The sequence below is a fragment of the Manis javanica genome, chromosome 3, assembly GCF_040802235.1.
Source record: "Manis javanica isolate MJ-LG chromosome 3, MJ_LKY, whole genome shotgun sequence".
NCBI lineage: Eukaryota > Metazoa > Chordata > Mammalia > Pholidota > Manidae > Manis > Manis javanica.
The window spans coordinates 217,153,764-217,177,395 of record NC_133158.1 but is presented as its reverse complement, the minus strand read 5'-3'; the positions used below and the strand labels follow the sequence as shown (position 1 = coordinate 217,177,395).

Below are 23,632 nucleotides of genomic sequence, written 5' to 3'. Positions count from 1 at the left end.
TCCCAGTCTTTTTTTTTTTAAAGCCACTATGGAGATGATCTCCTACCCAATTCTAGAGTTTCACAATACATCTTTTTTGTGGACTCAAGAATATACTACACTGCTAATGCCAGAATGTCAATCAATCTGAATTCTCCTAGACCATAATTAGTAATTTAAATTCATCTAACTATAACCAGCCATTACCTGAATGGGAAAAACACACAAAACCCACTGTCCTAACTAAGCAGAGTGCATGTGGAAATATTTTAAATAAACTGATACAGGAAGGAAGTTTAATAAAGTAAACATAGGACAGAATGATTTAAGTAGAATATACTTAACCAAGACACAAAGACAAACAATTCTACAGTGCTGAGGTTTTCTAACTTAGAAAAAGTTCTGTTGTTATAACCTGCTAATTCCTTTACTATCTCTAAATTGTATTTTTAAAACATTTTATTAGCAAGAAACAAAAAAGATGATATATAAGGCCCTGTATGAAAAGAGATACTGAACCTATAAGAAACCAAAAATATGAGTTACCCACTTTTTAGTGAAGGTTACACAAAATACTGGCCACATACATGCACAGATCACTGCATACACACAATAAATACACTGCAGTAAACATACCCTTATTCTGTAACCAGATAGTCTATTGGTTGGCATCAATCATCTGCTAAAGTAATACACTTCTCTTTTGCTGAATTATAAACCAAATTTCTGAATTGGTTGAGATTTTAGGTATCTTAGGTGAATCAAATGTAGTTAAGGAATTTAAAAATAATTTATGTTTACCATAGTAAGAAAAGTAGTTTGTTTCAAAGATTATGGGAAGAAATCTATTTTAACTCTACCAACTCTGACAGGTAACCTCAAACAACTGCCGCCTCTGCATTGTGTCTCAGACTGAAGCGCTGCGAATGGAGGCCCTGCTGACGGTGAGCGCTCGAGCCAGAGCACAGGCCGTGCTGACCAGTGATCTATATTCCTGAATGCCGGCGTTTCAGATCTCCGAGTTTGTCTATCGTCCACCTAAATCCATTATGTTCTGGTAGCCAGAGGAAGTAAGCTTGTGCTCTCATAGCAGGATTAGCAAAAGTAGTCCAGGAAACAAAGCTTAATCATCCCGATCCTGAAGATCCTGTTCTTGCCTACATGGAGAAAACCACATAGTCCAGCTATAAATACAGCCTTGATAGTAAATCTCAGTTTCTGCTACAAATAACATAGTCAGAAAGAGAGCAAATGCAGCTGAAAGAAAAAGGCAAGATCGCTGCGGTAGGCTGGTAATAAAGACTGTAGTCTTGTAACTGCAGGATATCCTATAAAATCAAAATGTAATTTTAAATCATTTTTAATGCTACCAGAAGTCAAAGGAAGGGCAGTAGGGGAGTATTTACACAAGGCTGCCTTCAGTAGGTTCTTCCAAAGAAACTAAATCAGCTGCAGAGAAAAACAGTCAAGTTAGGTTTTAATGAAGGGCCGGAAAAACATCTCTGTCCATCCACCTGTACCAATACCAACGACTTAAGTCAGAAAACCAGTTTTGCCAGACTTGTCACTTCCAAAGTCAGAGCAATTGAACACCAGATGGGTACAAAACTATGTCAGCAGCTCAGAGGACACTCACCAGGCTCCCACCTTGCCTGCAAGGGGAGTTTTCCACGTAGGTGGTATATTGTTTGTTAGGCAAGGTGTTACCTATTCAAGTTGTACTCTGAAACTCAAACTATTTGATAATGCTCAGAATAGGACTCAGTCACAGTTTAGTCCAAATTAGAGCTCAGCTTTCCAAAAATAAGATTTAAAAGAGTGTTGGGGGAGGTCAACTAAAGAACATAAATTCTCCCTCGCACATCTTCATTCTCCCATCTAGGCACATCCTGCGGATATTACAACCAACAGACCGAATTTGGGGTGAGGAGAACGTGCGATCCTGCCCCACCTGCATTCTGTCACTTCATCCTCCTCCACAGACACCCGGAGGTCAGGCTTAACGGCCAAACATTCACTAGGTGCCTAAAGGAGAAAGTAGGAAAAGATAGGCAGGCCTGAGGGTGTGATTATGTATTTAGCTATGCAACTGTATTTTAAACATAATTAGACTAATTCCCTCCAAATCTTAGCTGATGCATCTGCACACCATTAATTAGAACGGATTTTAAAAGCCCTGTTTGGAATCCTTTGTTCCTCACTTCCTACAAATCGAATTAGCAAGGAACAAATAAAATTTTTCAACTTTTATTTTAAGGGAGACACAAACTTACACTAACTGGGTCTGACCCACTGATGTAAGTCATTTAACTAGCAATTACTTTACTCTGAACCTAAAAGCCAATTCAATTTTTTTTCATCTGCAAAATAATTCCCTGGTAAATATGACAACCTTGCATAACTGCTATAGAAAAACCTGAACAATCTTACAGCTCTTCATCTAAAAAAGAATTTGGAAGGAGATAATGTTCCACTTTTGCAGGAAAATTAGAGAACTATACTATTAAAGCTGCCTTTTACCACCTACTTTATTATCTACTGGCTTTTCTAACATAAATCAAATGTAGTTAAGGAATTTTAAAAGGACATTAAGTAGCTATTTAACAGAATAAGGCCCGACATGCAAATTGGAAAGGGGAAAGGACTGAAGACAAAGGCTCAGATCCTGACACTGGAACGGGGCTGGAAGAGGGTGGCAGCAGGGACGACAAAAGGCAAATAGCAGGTGAGAAGCACAAACAGAGAAAGAGCAGGCTTAGAGGTTCAGGCAGAGATCGCGGCCTGTGAGCAGGAGAGGCGGTCAAACTAACTCGGGATCTTCTCCCAAATAAATATTTACTGAGTGACTGAGTGGTGAACAGCACCCACAGCAACACCCTGGGGTGCCCCAGATCCAGGGGATGGTGACTGACACGTGACAAGGGAGGGAAGCCACAGAGCTGCACCCTTCAGTCTGAAGGTGGGAGTCAGAAGAAGCCGGTGGGCAAACTCAAGTACAGGATTTAAGGTGGAATCTGGGGAGGTGAAGACGGAGGCATCGCTTGGAGGGGGTGAGAGTGTGTGTGAACTTGGGCTGGGGCCGGGGAGAGTGACCTTACCGTCCTAAAGACGACAGTGGGGTTTCTGGCCTTGTGATCTCAGTCTAAGGAGTTACCTTGACCTTCCCGCAGATAAAGGGAAACACCTACGGGCAGAGTCCTGCTTCCCAGGGCAGGGCTTGGAGCAGCCCACCTGGCAGGTGTCTGTGACTGTCCGATGCGACTCCAAGGGTTCCTCTGGCTTGGACTACACTGTCTATTTACACTGACCTCACGGAACTGCCCAGAATTATGAGGAGGTAGAAGGGACAGCCTCTAATTCTGTGTGGAAAGCAGACCAAGTACATGGTAGAGCTGAATTACCTGTTAGTGAAAAAAGTCAAAGATCCATTCCCCTTTAGGACACACACAGGGCAACAATGGAAAAGATAAATTTTCAGCAAGCTGTGACTCCCCAGGTCAATAAGCCAGAGAAAATACATCCAGGTTTAAGTGTAATAACTGGCAAAACATGTGACCACAGTCTGGTTTATGAGTACATCCACGGAGCCCCGTGAGCAAACTTCACACTCACGACTGCATGCAGCCATGATCAGATCAGAAGGAAGCTCATTTCTGACATTAATCAACAGGCTAAGGACACGCAACACAATCAACTCATGATTCAGCTGCATTATTTTGCAAAGGCCGGGGGGAAAAAGAAAAATATTTGAAGGCTAATTTGAATTCACACGAGACAAGGAAATATTCTCGAGTCACGACACAGCCAAGATTAATAGGTATTTCCACCCACTCCTTAAACAGTTTTAGGTACAGAAAACAATGTCACTCCTCTTCCCAAGAAAATGTTAAGCTGAGGAGTTTGCAGAAATATATGAAAAAGAACAGTGTTTCTTTCCATGCTCTCATTATGTGGCGTTCCGGGAGCTTTAGAAGTGCGTACTGACGCGCACCGACACTGTCAGTTACACGGCGCGTATGCATTTCCGAGAGCTAAAAACAGACTCTGCTCTCCTTTGCAACAACGTCGCTCTGCTCATCTCTTGGGTTGAAAAAAAAAAAAAAAGGGCTCATGGCAAGATTATTTTTTAAATCATTCCACCCTTATCTTCACAAAAGAAAACAATACAAAATGAGTTGCAAAATAAGCAATTATGACACTTAAACTTGATCACCTATACACGTTCTTTGCAACTTAAACACCTTGAAAGATGAACATTTTCCCATTTGCCGTATTTTTTCAACATGAGGTTTGCATAGTGATTAAGACCAACATACATCAAGGAACACTCACTCACTGAGTTATTAGTTTAACAAGCTGCTATTGAGGGCCTACTATGTGCCAGGCAGGGACCCACCTGCTGGGATGTAGACGGGAACACAAGTAGTCAAAGTCCTGGCCCTCACAGAGCTCACTGTCTATTGTGGTGGGGGGGGTGGGGGGGCAGGGGGGGAGAGTAAACAAATAAATATATAATTTTAAATGGATGTGAGTGCTACAAGGAAACATAAAACAGGGCCAGACTATGCGATTGGCAGGAGTAAAGTGAGAGGCTTTTTGGATGTGGTGGGCAGAGAAGATTCTTTTAAGGAAGTGACATTACTTGAGAAGAGATCAAACTGAAGCAACGGAGGAGGCCCTGCTAAGATCTGGGTGGGAGCAGACGTTCCTCCCGGCAGGGCAAAGAGCAGGTGCAAAGGTGCCAGGTTTTGGCAGTTTGATGAATAGCAAGAAAACCTGTATGGCTGGAGCAAAATACATAAGTTGAAAAAATAAGGTGAAGGGAAGGGCCTGGCTCAGTCACACTACTTCTGTCCAAGGGGCCGTTACATGATTTTGAGCAAGAAGGTGTTAAGAGTGACGCAGAGGGCAGCTCTAAGACTGGGAGGAGGGGGGGGGTCAGGAAACCGCTTCCATAGTTAGAGCTTAATCTGATATTCTCTAAATGCTTTTCATCCTTTGGATTTCACAGGGGGTGGGGAGCCACTTAATTTAATTCTACCTAAAAAAAATACACTCTATAACACACTCCTCTCAGTGACTCCATTAGTTTGAATAATTGGAAACTATTGTTTCAAAGAGTCTCAGTCAAGCAGCCTTAAAAACATGCACAGAACAAGATGACCATCCTCCTCTCTTTTATTATAACTACATGAGACTCACGTAGGAGTGAATAGTTCTTTTGTCCTTAAACAGGCTATTTGAAAAACAGAAGCGTACTGTCTTTTATTGTCAATTCATGGCCCATAAAGCCTCTGAGGCTGGCTTTCTTCCTTCAAAAGCTTTTAATGGACAGGTACGTGTAAGCCTTGTTTTATGGACTGTGAGAAATGGAATGCACCGGGCGCAGTCCACATCGCCCTTTTATGAAGGAAAAAGATATCAGCAATGCAGAGTGACCTCACCTATAAGGAATGCGACAGGGAACAAAGGTGGCTTCCTTCGCAAGGAAACACAATCTGCCTCAGAAACTGCTTCATTACTTCTGAATGATTTAGGGTTGCACAGTCTACCAGAAACAGTTCCAGCCTCTGTTTGTTTCATTAACAAAACGGTTTGTGACATCATTCTTCTTCAAACCTTACAGAAAAGCCTAGCATATTCATTAATCAAAAGTATATACTGTTCAGATCACCTTTGATCTTATGTGTTTGTGCCAAATAAGTGTATTTATCAGTTGGAGACTATCAACGATAGATTGTTTATCTACAAATACCTCCTGGCATAAGGGTTCTGGCATTCTGTCCAGAGACTCCAGAACCATGTAAGACTGCGGAAGGTAAAGGCGATTAACCCAATGTTTCAGGTTGCACTTAGCATATAAAAAGAAGCCCTGCCTTTTCACATGCTAGGGCATGTTGAATTTTTGAATTTCCAGCTTATAAAATTTATCACAACTTCCTTTTTCAAACAGTCATTTAAAACCAATGCAAAACAAGTTCTCTGGGAACAGAATGAATCATTCATGCCTTACCTGGACTCAACAAACACAACACAGAGTTACTAAAATAAGTTACCTTACTCTTTCAAGATCACAAAACATCTTGCTACATATGTTCCCAAGGTCAGGTAGTCAAGAATTTACTTTCTTGAATCAGAATATACATTATTCCACAGGAGTAGCTCTTAAAATGATTTCATGACCATTTAAGAGGGATTCTGCTAACTAAAATTGCTACAATTTTTACCCTAAAGCTACAGATAGAGAGCTGTGAGATCACTCCCTTTATAAGCAACTTTGCAGATTATATTACCCAGTACATGGCTGCCGAGAATTAGCAATCAGCATCCTTGTCAGGTAACACTCAACTAAGAAAACAGACACAATGCATCGAACTGTAAACCAATTTTGTCCTCAATCTATCTTAAACCACCTATCTATCTTGAGCTTAATATCCCAGTGTGCCTAGTAACAGTGCTAAGAAATGGTGACCTTTCAGTCCAGACACAGAGAAGAAATGTGTACGGAATCACTGATACATGCATAAGCAAAATATAACCTGTGTTTTCAACATTCTAAATTTCAACATATATCTTTGAACATAAGGCATGTTAAGTAAACCCCCAACTGGCCAACAATCCCCAGTTACAGGAGGGATGGATAGAGTATAGCGTGGCTACAGGTAAACAAAGACACTAACTAATTAATGATGGGTACTCGCTGCCCAGGTACTGACCTAATACCACTAAACTGGGAGGAGAAAAAAACACACCAGCGAGGGCTGAGAAATTCACATATCAGGTTAATGTGAAAAATAAACTTGCCTCTCAGTCCAGAAAAAAAGAAAGCTAGGATCACAAAGAAGAAACTTGAACCCAGTACCACACTTGAATTCACATAGTAAGTACCACCCAGCCTTCCCACGGTTTCCACACGAAGCTCTCCATCCATGGCACACCCAGAAGCCACGCGGGACACACCTCTCGTTTACCAAGCCTCCCTGACACGCTGCGCCTCAAGGCACGCCATTCCCTCCCATCTGTGATGAGATGTTAGGTAGATCCAGTTACTCATTTGTAGGTATCATACAGTACAGCCTCCTGAGAGAGGTCATGATAAGTCAGGTGTTTCCACGCATCACAGTTCAATATCTGATACCAGAACAGTCACAGAGAATCAGCTCCGCGGGTCTCTGAACGAGAGAGCCTGGGGTCCTGGACCTATTCCATATTGTATCTGGCTGGTTTATGATTTGAGAACTGGAAAGAGTCCCTTGGGGCCAATATTCTTCTAACTGCCCTTTTCTTCTGCCTTCCCACTTCATCTGCAGGTATTTTATTTTGAATTCGCATATTGCCTCTCCTTGGATTTAGAATGTGGAGGCGCTGTTACTTGGCCAGGCTGTCACCTGTGCTTCCTACCACCACAGGATCACCCACAGTGGAATTAGCTTAGCATACAGGCATCAAAACAGAGGCCTTTGTTCGTTAACATTCTCATTCAAAAAGTAATCTGCAGGCAGAGAAATCACAGGCATTTGGTAAAAACGAACATGACTGCTGGACAGCTAAACCTACTAAATCCATTTCATTTCCTCTATGTCAACATGACGGTGTGCCTGGGGGTAGGAGATAACAGATCACATATTTCCATTTTTATAAGGGTTTTGATTTAATTAGGCAAAACATTCTTTCTAATAAACTAGGACGACTTATTTCTAGACCACCATGCTAGGTGCAACACAAATGTTTCTGGGCCACCCTAAGAGAACTGTTCTTCAGGATCTAATTGCAGCCAGGTTTCATGAGGGTTTACCCAGCCTTAGGGTAAAACTGTCTTTGCTGACTTCAACAATGGAGAAACGAACATGATTAAGAATACCAAAAATACATTTGTGCTTGGGCACCCTCCCTAATGAAGACATGACCCTGTCCAAATGGACCTTGAGATTCTGGAACGTGAACAGTCTATCAGTCCCACCAAGATACAGTAACTGAACACCTACTACTTTTTCAACAACAAAGAACAGAAAACAAGGTTAAACACAAGAGTCCCTGCTCTCAGGGTGGTGCAGGCATCAAAACTAAAACACAATCAGTCAGAGAGCAATCAAATACCAAGTGGGGACGGATGATGACTCAAAAGAAATGCATTAAGTTACACATGTGTTTAAGATCAGGCATCCATATAATCACAAGCCTCTACTCTAAGAGTGGCACTTTGCACTGACATTTTTCAGTTCCTTTTGACAGTCACTAACTGCTGACACTACCATAATTATAGAAAAGACAGGAGGCAGTTTAATTAGGAAGGTAGTAAAACCTAACTGCGCAAATAAGAGATTAGCGAAAAACAGATAAAAGAGAAAACTGGAGGGTCCAGGCCAAGTGTGAATCAGCAATGCAGTGAGTCACTTTTAAAGACACACAGCATGAGGAGGAAAGAACAAGCCGGGGGCCCAGGAGGAATCGGGGGCCCCTTCCACCCCCCCTATTCGGAACGTGATCGCCGTGCTGACGGCTACTCTGGCCCTGAACCCAGGCAAGACAGCAGACACTGGGGAGTATCCATCCCGAGAGGGACTAAAATAAACAGAACATGAGGAAACGGGTCCTAGGCGGACTGGCAAAGGAAACACATTATTCAGGCCGGATAAGATGGCCGGGGAGGAGGCGGGAATGAGCCGCACCGGGAGCACAACTTTCCCATCAGGGTGATCCCAGAGGACTGTGATCGAACTGCAAGGGCAGGGATCGGAATCCGATAAGAAAGAGAGAACTTTCTGGCTGAGAAGCTGGTGCTGGACTCGGTCGCCAACGAGCCTCTGAAAGGTCCTTTTCCAGAGTCGTCCTTAAGTACAGCGGACGACCATCTTCATCAAACATTCCCTCGGTGTCTTTTTCTACACCACAGATCAGGGAGTGAATATTTTAACTATAAATAGAAGCGCCATTGAAAAGAAAACGTGCGAACTGATCGAAAGTTGAGGCATAACAGCATTTTCAAGATTCATCAGAAAGTTCGGTTACATAAACGTACTTACTTCGCCAGAAATGGTTCTACTGCCATAAAAAAGGCGATCGGTTACTCTAGACAGGAGATATAAAGTAATCAAAACATGGATAAGCTCACCAAAGTTGTATCTATCTAAGGACACAGTCTTGATGTTATAGCAGGAGGGGCGGGAAAGGCTAGGAGGCGTAAAGAAAAATAAGCCACAAAGGAATACAACACACACACACACACACACACTTTCTGTATCCAACAGTGGCACAGAAGCCCCTGGGGGAGCAGAATCATCTTTTCTGACACTAATTTTAAAAATTAGAATTGCACTTAGAAGCCCCCATACCTTCCCCTGCAGAAAGAAGTCTTAGGGGTCCAAGACTTTTCAATACTGTGCCAAAGATCAAAGTCAAAAGATAAGTATTTTAAATTATTTGAGCTATTTTTTCCCCATACCTTTGGGAAGGAAGGAAGGAGGGAGGGAGAGAAGAAAGAAAAAGGGAGGGAGAAAGGGGAGGAGAAGGCAGGCAGGCAATGAAAACAGCCACAGATGGTCTCATACATAATGAATTCCGCTGGCTGGGGCTCCTCCGGGACAGGAGAACGGGCAGCAGCAGGGGAGAGGGCCGCCCACCACCTCCTTCCTCAGGGGAGGCCCGGAGAACCACACGCGCGCAGTCCTGAGGGAGGTCATAGTAACTCCGGTGTTGCCACGAATGTCTGATACCAGAACAATCAGAGAATCAGCTCCGCGGGTCTCTGAACGAGAGAGCCTGGGGTCCGGGGCATATTCCACATTGTATCTGGCTGGTTCATGATTTGAGGACTGGAAAGGGTCCCTTGGGGCCAATATTCTTCTAACTGCCCACTTCTTCTGCCTTCCCATTTCATCTGCAGGAATTTTACATTTTATTTGATCATTTCTTATCTCACATAATCCTCACGATCCTGAAAAGCAGATCTTGATCATTTTACAAATGAAGAAATTAGGCTAAGCAAGTATCGTGCCAAAGACCCACACTGAGAGCAAGTAGCAGAGCAAGGCCTGCCTCCGGCTAAATGCCCCGCCTTTTCTACACACTTTACAGGAAACCCCAGCGCATAGGAGGCGGCATCCAGAGGAAGGCGCCGGTGCCCCTCCGTGTTCTCTGGCATCTTCCCACCCTTGAGGAAACCTTCTCCACAGCCTGGGCTCACTCACACTGCCCTCAGCTAGTGACCTGTGGCCTCGTTTGCCCCAGACAGCCCCCCACCCCGTTCACTCCTGCTAACTCTGCAAAATTATCAACAGCATCCCTTTTCACTCTTCGTGTCCCCGTGCAGAGGGTAAGTTACATGGTCACCCCGCTTAAGCCCCTCCCGCCCTGCCCCAGGCAGGCTTGTCTGACCCCCAAAGGGGCCCTTGTCTTTCATCTCCCTTTCCCTTTTTAGCATAAGCAGCCTGTCTGTCCCACATCATGAGAACAGGGAAGGGGACACAGCCAGCTGGGTTCACAGCCTTCCAAACAGCAGGCCGTTTTAATATTGGGCATCAATCTCTGACTATTGGAAATTCGGGCAGTGGCAGCTTTACGTGAAAGTAACATTCAGGCAGAAGAGAGGTAGATCTTGCTGGACAGAGGAGGCCCGTCAGGCAATCTGCCCTGCTTGGGGCCGGATCCCCAGTCAGGCTTCCTGAACTGCCCCTGCTTTTCTGTCCTGTGTCACCTCTGGGGTGATCTGGGTGTCACCTGAAGGTCCCTGTGCAGACACAGTGTGGACGTCTAGGGGGCCAGCAGAGCACATGGCCAGGGCCCCTGGGGGGCTGCGAGACTGCACACTTCATCTCATGGCCCCGAGGACATCCAAGCTCAAGTTTGCTCTAAATGCTCAGTAGAGAAGTGGCCTTTCCTTCGGTGATTATTTCAGAACTGTCAGGGCCACAGAGGGACTTCTTCTAGAAGGGGAAACGATGGCTACGGAAGGGAAATCACCGGCGTGAGGTCTGCGGCAGGGCCAGAACTGGACCCCGGTACTATAGGCCTCAGAGGCGAGCCCAACTTGCACGCATCACACGTTTCCTCACTTGCACACTGAGCCCCAACGCCCCTAGTGCCAGAGTTGGGCCTCTTGGAAGAGGCAAACATTTCCTGCTGCCCCCGATGCCGGCTCCCGATCGACACCCCAGGCTCAGAGACACCACTGTCTGTACAACACAGCTAAGGTTTCACGTACCCTCTGATGTTCCTGACTTGTTCCGTAAAAATAAGGAGAAAACAGAAAAATGAAGCGGTGATGAAAGTACCTAGTATGACGTACTATGAAACACATGATACTGAATGAACATAATTAAACCTACAAAAAACGGCAAAAGTATTTATCCTCACAGACTGAAGCTCTTCAATTGTGCTCAACTGTGGTGGGAAAAAGTAAAAACACAGGAAATGCTGTAAGTAATTTACCAGGGTGTGCTTAGAAGTTTAACAATAGAAAAACTGAGAGATTTGCTAATGAAATATCATTTTGAATAAGCTGGGCAACTGAAAATCTAGGGTCTGAAATTTAATTTTATTACATATGATAATGTTTAATCTATGTGTTTAATGTGCTAAAATACTTCTAAAGTTCTTTAAAAACTAAGCAGTTACAGAATATCAGGGGTGCATGAATGAATATTTTTAGCTCTAAAGGAACCAATTCTCCTAACAAATCAAAAGGTCAATTTTTAAACATTAGTGCTCAGACGCACTTACAGGAATCTCAGATACATGTTCCCAAACTTATTCTATTGCTACTGTATTTTTTGCAGGGGAAGGGGAGGAACTGCCCCTAAATTAAAAGTAGATATGGAGCACCCTAAAGTAAACTTCAACTTCATTTCTGTGTAATTCTTCACTGCTTAGGGCCACTCAGTACATTTCTAAATAATGAAAATTCACTCCTGTTCATTCACTGCTGAATTATAAACAATGAACATGCAGTGTTTCAAAAGGACTTTTTGTCTTGCAAAACAATGCTCTAATGAATTTTTTATTTCCTTAGGCTAAAAGAAAAATGTTCAAACATGACACTCTTTGCTTCTCTTCACTGCATTTGATGTAACTTGAACCCATTTGCACGTCCCCCTGCTGCTCTTTCTCCGCGTTTCCCGACTGGAACCATCTGAGATGGCAGGTGTGCTCCCTGCCAGCAGCCCCGAGCCCACTCATACATCTACCCCGAAAGGCTGGCTCGGTGCCCCAGAGGGTGCCGTTCCCGAGGCGACTGCTTCATCCCCCATAGGCAGGGGCAGGGGCAGACAGAAGCACCCCAAGGGCTGTGGGGTCTCCATGAGGCGGGCTGGGGCTCAGGAGTTTTCTTCTTACGGTTACTACTCCCGAAGTCTCTGAAATTTAAGAGATAAAAAAGTGGACATAGGTCTCTTTATGATAGATAAAAGCCTTGGGGGTGAGAGAAGGGGTCTCAGCCCCACTGTGAGGTGCCTCCCGGCAAAGCCACTCCAAGGGCACCCCTGCACCTCAGGCGCCTCCTGCACCGCGTCTGCACAGAGAGGCCCCCGGGGTGGCTGGCACCCGCCCCACCACGCCGCTGCTGCCAGGAGGGTGCCTCCCCACGCTGGGGCGACCTATGCTTGTGGACGCTCCTCCAGAAGTCTGCTACAAAGTGACTTACACAGTCACTTGCCTTTTGACCTTAAAATGAAAAGTCTTCTCACGTGCAGCCTCAGGTTTGCTTAAACCATTTAAAGCAACGGCTGCAGAGGGACTGTGTCGCTAAACACCGGTCCCTGCCTGGGGCGGGACACGCAGGACGGAGCCCGGGGCCGTGGACAGTGAGGAAGAAACCAGAGACCACGGAAAAACAGCAGCAGGAGCCGACACGGACTGACCCGCACGCCTTCCCGTCCCCCTGCTTTGTTACTCCTTGTCAGAAGCCCACGCACTGGTCATCAGAGAGAGCGATTGGGCAGCAGCCAGGAAGGGCCACTGGAGGGGCACAACGGACAGTGCAGGTCCCCTCCCTCCTGACCCCACCCTGGGGACAGTGCAGGTCCCCTCCCTCCCAACCCCACCCTGGGGACAGTGCAGGTCCCCTCCCTCCCGACCCCACTCTGGGGACAGTGCAGGTTCCCTCCCTCCCGACCCCACCCTGGGGACAGTGCAGGTCCCCTCCCTCCTGACCCCACCTTGGGGACAGTGCAGGTTCCCTCCCTCCCGACCCCACCCTGGGGACAATGCCCGGCCCCCTCCCTCCCGACCCCACCCTGGGGACAGTGCAGGCCTCCTCTCCCCGCCCTCTGCTCCCCCATTTCTCCTCGTTCCCCTCAGCCACCTGGTGAATGTAGACCACATGCAGACAGGGCGAGGAGGGGGAACGGACGGCAGGACAATGAGCTGACCACAGAGGGTCCCCAGGACAGATGCCCGAGCACAGTGGGGGGAGCCACGAGGCCGGAGCCCAGGGGCAGTGGTGGGCCTTTCAGGGCGGCAGGGACAGCAGGGCCCCCCGACCAGAGCACACTGGGTTTCTCCTCCCTCCCTCCACCCAGCCCCTGACAGGGGACAGCCTCCCCTCCCCTCTCCCCTTTTCAGCCGCCCAGAGGAGAAATCGCCAAAGGCTGTGGGCACGGCGATGCAAACGGGGGGGGGGGGACCGGGAAAGAAGCCCCCAGAGGCAGCCAGGGAGGGCGAGCCTTCATCAGGCCTTCTCCCACGTGAAAGACCCAAACAACTGAGTTCCAGCCCCTGTTCCGGGCAGCTCCACGTCCATTTTGCGATCTTTTCAATGACTTTGGTTCTTGTCCTCCCAGACAGAAATGATACTATATTCCTTCATGAGGAAGAATGATTATTTTGGAATAATGTTATTAATAATAACACATCCATTCACAATGACCTGATAATTTTCTTAATGTTTGTACATCAGTTCTTGCATTTATCTGTAGGACAACCTATTGACGAGTGAAGGAAGTGTTAACCCTGCTGCACAGATTATGAGGAAAGAGCACAAAGAAAGGGGTTACGAGCACATAAATTGGTGAAAGAACGTATGGCTATGGATCCCTCAAGGGTGATTAGAATTCACATCACTCATCATTCATTCATTCTTGCATTCATTCATTGTTATGAGTTGAACTGTGCCCCCAAAAAGGTATGTTCAAGTCCTAACACCCAGTACCTAAAAATGTGGCCTTATTTGGCAACAGAGTCTAGCACACGTAATCAAGTTAAGATGAGGTCCTATTAGCTGAGGGTGGGTGCTGACCCAATGAGTGTCCTCATGGAAGAGGGAGATGTGCCCGGACACAAAGGGTAGGAGGCCATGTGAAGGGGAGACAGAGACTGGAGCAAGGCATCTACAAGCCAAGGTCGCCAAGGACGGCCAGGCACCCCCAGGAGCTGGGCAGCGGCAAGGCAGGATTCTGAAGGTCTCAGGTTGGCATGGCCCTGCCAAGCGTTTCAGACTCTGGCCTCCAGAACTGCGAGAATGAACTGCTGTGCTCAGCCAGCCGGCTCAGGGCACTCGGCTTCAGCAGCCCCAGGAAACTCATGCACACTCATTCAACAAACCTCTTTGGAGTGCACAGTACGTGCCACATACCACACAGGGTGCTGAAAGGTCAGCAATGAACCAAACTCAGCAATCTGCCCCCCACCCCTGCATGGAGCTGTGGGACCTACGGTTCTGCGTGTCTGTGAAGCAATGAAGCCAAAGAACCAGAGGCCACGACTCCCACACCACACTCCCCACACAGACGGGGCTACAGAAAGGAGGTCATTTCCTCGTCCCCTCTCACTGAAGAGGAGCTTCAATTGTCCCCTTATTATTGGAAAAAAAAAAAAAGGCAGTAAGGACTGTAAGGAGAAAAGAACCTCCACTAGTCACAACTAACAACACCCTTTGCGGCAGGAGGGCCAGGGAGAATGCCCGTCACTCGCGCAGACTGCGGCTAAGGGGAGGGGGTGCTGCGATCAGACAGGCCTGGGGCGGACTCCTGTCAGCACCCCGCAAGGGCCAGGGGGCCTTGGACAGGCCATCCAGCCCCGTTCAGCATCCTTTCCATGTCCAGAAAGTGAGAATGACAGCACGTAACACCTTCTTATAGATCAGTGGGAGAAGATGTGGAAAGCTTGAAAGACGTGCCATCGCGACGAAGACCTCAAACTGAGGAGCAGCAAACGCCATGCGGCCCTAGCTCTACCGGAAAGCCTCCAGACAGCGCCCCCCACCCGAGTATGAGGGACAGAGACGGACGCCTCGGTCCTCTCCTTTATGTCCTTTCCTACCATTCGATTTCTTACTGCGACCACGCATTACCTTTAATTTTTAAAAAGAAAAACATTATATAGTCATTTAAAAGGGTGAAGCAGATAATTCAATGGGTTACACTTACGATATGTGCACTTTTCATGCCTTTCTTATTATACCTCAATAAGAGGTGGTATTTATTTTTTAATGAGGCAGATGTATGTGCTGGGACCTGCAAAGACTTTCCAGATATGTTAAATGAGCTATAAAGTCACCAAATATGCAGGGTATGAGATTCCATTTATGTGAAAAACCCAAAAAACCATATGCATACGCATAAAAGCATATGAAGAGATATGGAAGGATGTACACTTCATAACACTATACTTACATTTTGTTGAATTTTTAAATCTTTTTACAACCAGAATGTTTTTAGGAACTCACTTTGAAATTTGCATTCTTTCTCACTTTTTACTAATAATGGTGCTTAACCCCAGAGTCTATTATGAGATTTACATGAAAATGGTTACAACTTCATGTGAGATAAAAAAGAATCATTAAGCACTTCTTTTTTATGTACCAGTCAGTGTGCACCAGACTCCGCCCTCCTCCCCGCCATCCTTGCTGGCCCAAACCCCAGCCCTGAGCCTTACCATGGGGCCTGACCCAGGAATCAGTAAAGGTCAGGGGCAGGCGGGACAGGAGGCCTGAGACGGAAGGGCAGACCACAGAGCAGAACTGAGCCTGCGTGAAACTCTCCACAGGGGCCTGATAACCAGCCCTGGAGACCCCTGGGGGCCCACGGGGCGCCCCACCCCCCCCAGCACACCCAGGCTCCCACATCGTCCCCGGCCTCCCCCAAGTTCTCTTTCTGATGCCCCTCCTTTGAGTCAAGCTTGGGACACCACAAAGAGCAATGACGCACCCTCCCCAGACTCCACTCCTGAGCTCCTGAGAGGTGAGCGAGCCGCAGGGCTCTCCTTTGGGCATTTCGTTCCCGCAACGCCAAAACTGCGTACCTGGTGTACTGTCACGTGAGCCTCCTGCCTGGTCTATGAAATTATGCCAGGCCATGTGGGCAGTGGAGGGGGTGCAGAGGGACCAAACGACCTCTGAAGGTGACCGCACCTCGGGACGACTGACCACCACACAGTGAGGCCTGACGGGGCCGGCAGTGCTCCGAAAGGCCACCCAAGGGTCCTGCCTTCAGGAGCACACCCACAGTTAGTGTGTCACTGAGCCAGGGATGCATTACAGCGCACCAGACTGGCTGGCTTTTCCAACATTTACTTCCCAGGCTCTAAAGGCTGGAAGTCTGGGGCCAAGGTCCAGGCAGGGTTGTTTTCTTGGAGGCCTCGTTCCTTGGCTCTTGCACAGCTGTCCTCTCCCTGTGTCCTCACCTCGCCTTCCCTCTGGGTCCGTGTCCTGACTCCTCTTCTCATTAGGGCCCCTGTCACACTGGGGATGAGGGCCCCAGCGTATGACCTCATTTTACCTTAGCCACCTCTTCAAAGGTCCTGTCCCGAAACACAGTCACTTTCTGAGGTCCTGAGGGGCTTGGGGGACACAATTCAGCCCATAAGTGTCAGCAAGAGGGCGAGGGAGAGGGAGGTGTGAGAGCAGCTGTGCAGAAAGGAAAGCGTGCTAGGGTCTTGCATGACACAGGAAATGTCACCTGTGCTCCCTCGAGTCCAAATTCCCTCCCTCCCCTCCCTGCCTCTCAGTCCGTTGACACCAGGCCGCAATCTTACTTCTGTTCTGGGCCGTGATGTTCGTCCAGCCGCAGTGACCTGTCCCTCTAATCCCAAACGCAGAGCGCTCACCAGCCGAACCAGTCATCTGGCCCTTAGCCCCACGTGGCCTGGGGCGGCTCTTGATGCTTCGCACACTACGGCACCTGAGGCCTGTCTTTGGCACCCATGGCACCCATCCCGACCACCCAGCTCATCAATACTGCATCCTAAGGTCCTCAAGGCGACTTCTGAAGACCACACTTACCCTCACCCCGCACACCCTCACCCCTCGCCCCACCCCAGCTCTGTGATAAACTTACCGTATTTCATTACATGCATGCGTAGCTCTGGGAGGAGGGGGTTCACCGTCCAGGGCAAGTTCTCTATGAATTCACTAAGACTGAAGAAAGGCAGGGCAAGAAGTTGGGGGCAAAGGGGGGCGCCCCGTGTGTTCTCACGGCGGCCACGGGTGGCTCGCACCCCCGGCTGCTCCCAGGCCTCCCTGGGCCGCTCTGGGCTCTGCTCCCCGGCAGGAGCCTGGCCTCCTCGGCCTCGCTCCCGGCCTGCCAAGCTCCCTGCTCCCCGCGGGCCTGGGTCTCCAGGAGCTCAGGGGCTCCGGCTCCGACCTCCTCGGCTGCCTGCTGCTTCCCGGCACCCAGCACAGCAGGTGGGGGACACACTCTGTGGGCGGGTCCCCAGTGACTGGCAGACAGCTGACCAATCACGCACCAGGAACAGAGGGGAGGCGGGAATGGGTGTGTCCTCTCCACGCCTCCCCTGCACAGGTCCTCCGGAGACGGACCAGAGGTTCTGTCGCAGGTAAACATCCCATAAATGTGCAAACGTCATCATATACACATTGGGCGCTACTAAGGCCGTGGGAATCCTGGTCAGAAAGTTCCGTTTTCCCCACAGCGGGTCACTAATCTGTGTCTCTCCCAGGAGACTGACACATACTCAGAAGCTCCTAAGATCTATACCTGGTTTATCCAGCATTATCAGCAGCTAGGCAGTGCCCAGCAGGTAGTAAGTGCTCAATAAATATTTATTGGAAAAAGGAAGAGTAGATCAGTGGTTAGGTGATCTGTTTTTGCTGAATAAATTAACTGAGTAGAAGCACAGTGAAGTGATTAAGCGATAATACCTAGAAAGGCACATGCACTGACATTAACAGATCTTGAACCAATGAAACCACACATAGAAAGCAGAAATTCCACCAGGTCATGATACTACAGCAATTACTTAAATATGGTTTCCATATCTAATTTTGTACATATAGAGATAAAAGATCTGTATATATACATAATACTACATATACAAAATGCCTGCAAAATGTGTATATGTAAAATCTACCCTCTGTATCTATTTTCTCAGTCCACTGAAAAAGACACCAGCAGTCACCCTCACCCAGGAGCTTATTCCACTGCTCAGCTTTGGCCTAAAATGAACAGGAATTCTTCACTTGGAGAGAACTGACAGATTCCCGTGGTGACTCCAATCTAACACTTCTTTTCTTCTTTATATTAGGTAAGAAACACTAAAATCCTGGGAACAAGATGTGTGTCACACATTGGAAATGTTCCTATCTGCTGATAACACTCCATCTATCTCAGCTACACACGTGAGGAAGCCACATGGTCCCAATCCAATGTACAGTGAAGGTAACTAAGAAACTAAAGCAGCCCTCCACACGTTACCACTTTCAGCTTCGAGTGGTGCAAACTGGCCGTCATGCAGCACCTGGACGTGTCTGGACATCCTGGGAGGAGGATGCATGTCTGGGATTTGTTATGGTCGCTCAGCTCGGGGAGGTGCATGGAGTGCATCAGAAGCACGGAGTGTCCTCCCCATGCCTGCACATGAGACTGCTTACTTGTAAAAGGAGTATTTTCTGAGATGTATTTACCTTTCAGGTGGACTATTTGTGTCGTCCTGGTTGTCCTAAATGCTTCAAAGTAAAAGGTCCTAGTAACTGCTAATGAGAAATTTTAGACTAGGAAAGAAAACCTGTCCTTTTTATAAGTATTGTAGCATTTGCATTAACTCAGATGACTCAAGAGTAATTTTGTTAACTGCTTTGTCTCCCACTCCCCATGCCCCCCCTCTCCCCCACCCAAAAACTAACAAGTATCTGGTCATATCAACCTAAATCATTTTATCCAAGTTATAAGGCTCAAATTCAGCCAAGCCTTTGGCAAGTTTTCTCATACTAAAGAAGAAACATGAAGCAAATTAGGAAAATCACACAACTCAGAGAAATAATACTAACATAACCAAGAATCTCAAAATAATTTACCTAATTAAAATGAAGTTCCATTTTGGGAGCGTAACAATTAAAGAAATGAACATCACAGCACTGCAATTTCTCAGTTAGAAAGAAACTTAAATTCAAAGGACATTAAATTGAGTGCTTTAGCCCTTCAATTCCTTTTTATCTGTAATCAAACATCCAAAGCATTCCTCCCAACAGGTAAGGCTGTGTGTCAACAACTAAGATACTGTTATTCATAGCCAGGAGCGATGCCTTCTCTAGCCTAATTAACAAGGAAACAAAATCTCCCCAAAGAAACAAATCTACTCTCTAATTAAGCTAAGCAGACCTGGGCCAGGTGTCTCAGAAATGATCAACTTTATCATGGTTCTAAGGTTAAAATATCCATGAGTCCACAGACACTAATCAAGGCATCAGTAAACTCCATTAAAGAAGAAAATTTAAGAGAAATGCTGTAAGCAGACCAACTTCACGAACATGTGGCCTTCAAATATGCTAAGAAAATCTTCCTAACCCAAAGTTCTTACAATCTTTAAAAAAATTAAATATGAATCAAAAGAAATCTAGTAGCCTAGGGATGAAATTGTTTTCTAATGATTAAAGGGCTCTACATGCTTTACATCCAGTGATGTAAATATTTCCTAACATTTTAAGGTGAGCTTGGGAAGGAAGTAAGGTTATAGTTATTACTCTGTTACAGCTATCTGACATTCACATCTGTGAACATACACTATCTAACGCCATCCCAATGGGCTGTTCCTACAGTAAATGAAAGTCAGTTCTGAGTGTTTAGTGTGAATATTTGAAAAATATATATTCTCACCCAGATTAAAACAATTCCATTTTTGTTAAAAGAGATATTTACATAATTGGCCAAACTGATAAAATCTATTTTTAAAGCAGAGTTAATTATCTGATGTCCAGAATTACTTTTTATTTTTACAAAAATGAGAAAAGCATATTATACTGGAGGGCCATCACCCACAACGTAGTTTAGATTTACTCAGAATACCTTATCTTCTAGAAATCTGAGTTGTGGTAACTGTCCAAATATTTAGCTTCACTTAAAGTTATTTCAGCTCAAACCCAAAACCCAAGAAAAATCATTTTAACACTTCATATCATTCTCTGTAAAACCCACCATAAAGCTAGAGTCTGTTTCAGCAGTCCTAAATGACATTCCGTTGCTACGGCAACAAAACTGCTACCTGTGGCCATGATTTGTTAAGAATTCCTCCAACCAGTAAATTCTGTGCTGTGCATTCACAAAACCAATAGAAAGGCTGTTAAGCAACGTAAAAATTAAGGCTTGATTTCCTACTTAGGATTTACCCACACACATATCTGTAACACATATATACACATATATACCTAATTATGGCTCTCCCAACTTCATCAAAAAGGTAAAACCATACCAAATTCCATTATAAAACAGGCACAAAAATGTTACTGCTGTATTTTAGATTTCATTGAATAACTGCCATCTGTTTCCCAAAATATATCTTAAAAGGTAATAGAGACTATCTGGAGAGAATTTTAAAAACAAGAAAATGTATTATTTATATCCAAGCCAAGTCCAACAAGAAAAAAGTATATCCTGAGGCACAGTTTTCTACGTGTTGCAGTAAGTGTGACTTGCTTAGCAACGAGCTGATTTGGAAAACAGAAAGCTGAAGAATAAAGACGTGCGGCCATGACCCCCTTTAGGCACCACTGCCTCTGCAGGCTACTCACCCTGCCCGGGGGGCTCCACGCCTGCACCCGCGGCTGCTGTCCGCCCTGGGAGCTCTGCACATCTTTCGAGCCACAGTTCGCCACGGTGCTGCTCTGGGCCCGCAACGCATTTGCGCAGTTCGTCCCACTGCCCCCGCCGGAGCCAGGTTTCCAAGGCCTCTGCTTGATGCCGTCCAGGAGTCTGACCAGCAGGATGTTACTGGGGAGCTCCTCAACATCCGAGCCAACGAGGGTCCTGCACTCGGGACATCTGAGTTCATTCCGGGAGCCTACAATCCCCAGCAAACACCGTTTGCAAAATGTGTGCTGGCACGGCAAGACCTTCGCAGACGCATCGAGCCGCTCCAGACACACGGGACACTCCAGAAGATCCAAGAAGGCCGATTCGTCCATCTTTATCTAGTGCGCTGAGGAAAAGGCCGCGCAAACGGTCATGGCGGAGTGCACCCCTCCGATCGACTCATGTGACGTCCATGTCAGGCTGCTCTGGGGTCACGGGGGGGGGGGGGGGACGGAGAAAAGGCAAGAAAATTAGTATTGTTATCTAGGGAAAAAATTCACAGAAGAGCCAGGAACCAAAAAGTACACAAAGTGCTTCCTCTGAACAGTGTGGCTTTGCTCTGGAATGTCCCTGCTGAGCTCCAAAGTCAACAATTAAAAACAAAATGGACTTTTTAAACAATTCAAAATTTCCCTGAAGATATCTAGGAGTTCACTGAAACACGGCTATCAAGTAGTATCCAGGATTCCTTCAATAAACAGGCTTTATGAATGCAATAAAGAACATAAATTCTTCAGCTCTCAAAGTGACATTGGCTGCCTTAATAAAGCCCTCAACTCCTGGGAGAAACGGAACAGAAGCAACTGAGAGAGCCCTTTACCTGAAATTACTTTTGAATCCAACAAAGTTCCCAATTTTTAAGCCACTTTAGTGTTTAGGAAGCCATGCCTCATGGGATCACCTGTGGTAAATGATCCCAACAATATTAAATACATCATGTTTCCTCACTGGTCCTAAAAACACAACTGTTTAATCTCGCCTAAGCAAGGAGCTGAAGGCTGACAATGTAAAGGACACGCCTGAAGGTTTGCTCGACAGCAGCTGAGTGGAGAGCACCCTTCGGGGCAGCGGTTGACAAACTCTGAAGGGATTTCTGAACGGCTTGTCCTAATCCCATTCAGAAAATCTGGCAAAATTATCACCGAAATACTTTGACAATGGAATGCTAAACTGAAATTTGCGAGCGTATGAAGACCATTCAGGAAAAAGCATTTGAGCCAAAGACTGCCGCTCTCCCCGCCCGGCACGGTGAATGCAAACAAATGCCCGGGAGAACCGGGCACGGTTTTGATGGAGCGTTTGCTGCTGTTCCTGGCGTGGGGGGGGGGGGGGGGGCGGGCTGCGGCGCACAGGAACCCCGAGCCGCGGGGGCGGGCGGCTGCCGGCCCCACACACCCGAGCCCGGTGGGCGGCGAGGCCGGGGACCGTCCCGGCAGCGGGGATCCCGGCGGGGAGGGTCCCGGCAGGGAGCGGGGTGGGTCCGGGGCAGTGGGAGGGAGGGCCCGGCGGAGAGGATCCCGGCAGCGGGGGATCCCGGCGGGAGGGGGGGCGGCAGTGGGCGGCGGGGGGGGGTCCGGGGCAGTGGGGGGTCCCGGGAGTGGCGAAGGAGGGGGCCGGGCACGGGGGGCCGGTCCCCGCTGGGGAGGAGGGTCCCGGGCTGGAGGCCCACCCGACAAGCCTCCCCCGCAGGAAGCCCCCTCCCTCCCGCCGGGCCCGGCGCCGCCCCCGGGGCGCCTGCTGGAAGTTCCCGGGGACTCGCAGACGGATTCGCAGCCCGGACCTGCGGAGTCGCCCGAGCGCTGCGGGGAGGCAAGGCGCTCCCGGGAGCCCGAGCCACGGCGGGGCGGGCCGCGGGGCTGCGCGGGGGCCGGGCGCTCCCTGCCGGGAAGGCGGCAGATCCCGGCGGGAGCCCGGGGCGGCCGGCGGGGAGGGACGGGGAGCCCGACCGGGCGGCGGCCCTACCTCGCGCTCGGCTCCTCCTCTTTGTTCGCGGCCCCGCAGCGGCGGCGGCGGCCGATGCAGATGCGGCCCCGCCGCGCCCGCCGCTCCCGTGTCCGCCGCCGCGGCGCCGGAGGCTCCTCGCCGCCGCCCCCCGCGCGCACCCGCCGCCGCACCTCCCACTTCCCGCGGCCGAGGGCGGGAGCCCGGGCGCCAGGGGGCGGCCCGACCCGCAGCACCTCCCCCGGGGCGGTGCCGCGCGCGGAGGCCGGGCCCGGGCGCAGGGGGCGCGGCGAGGGCGGGAGCCTGGGGCGCGCGCTCCCGGCAAGGCGGCGGGCGGCGGGGGCCGGGGGCCGGGGCGCACCTGGGGACTCGGAAAGGCGGGCCGCGGGCTCGGAGGTTCGCCGTCAGACTCGGTCGGAGGGAAAACGGGAAGATGCTGCCGTTGCCCCAAAGTCGTTTCATCGGCATTTCCCACCCGCTTACACACGCCCTGCCCGCGGCGGGCCGGGCCGAGGGCGTCCGGGTCCCCGGCAGGAGCGCTGCCCGCCGCCCGCCAGCCTGGCGCGGAGGGGCCCGGCTCGCCCGGCCCGGACGGAGGGGAACTGCGCGCGGGACAGCAGGGCGGCAGCCGCCCGCCGCGCCAGCACCGGGAGCGACAGCGCGCCGCGCCTCGGCGGCAGCAGGCGGGACGGGACTCG

General features: G+C 48.5%; 1 protein-coding gene across 3 annotated transcripts in view; it reads right to left on the bottom strand.

Annotated features, from left to right (window-relative positions):
* SH3RF1 (SH3 domain containing ring finger 1) overlaps positions 1 to 23,112 on the bottom strand; it is a 155,261-nt gene extending 132,149 nt beyond the window's left edge. The window contains exons 1-2 of one of the 3 annotated variants that reach the window (XM_073232833.1): positions 22,956 to 23,112; positions 20,933 to 21,418 (exon numbers count right to left, since the gene is read on the bottom strand). In XM_073232833.1, the coding sequence (XP_073088934.1) occupies positions 20,933 to 21,325 (393 nt within the window). In that variant the 5' untranslated portion in view covers positions 21,326 to 21,418; positions 22,956 to 23,112. The remainder of the gene's footprint in view (positions 1 to 20,932; positions 21,419 to 22,955) is intronic. The other 2 variants (XM_073232831.1, XM_073232832.1) reach the window with 2 other exon arrangements.
* Positions 23,113 to 23,632: the final 520 nt, after the last annotated feature.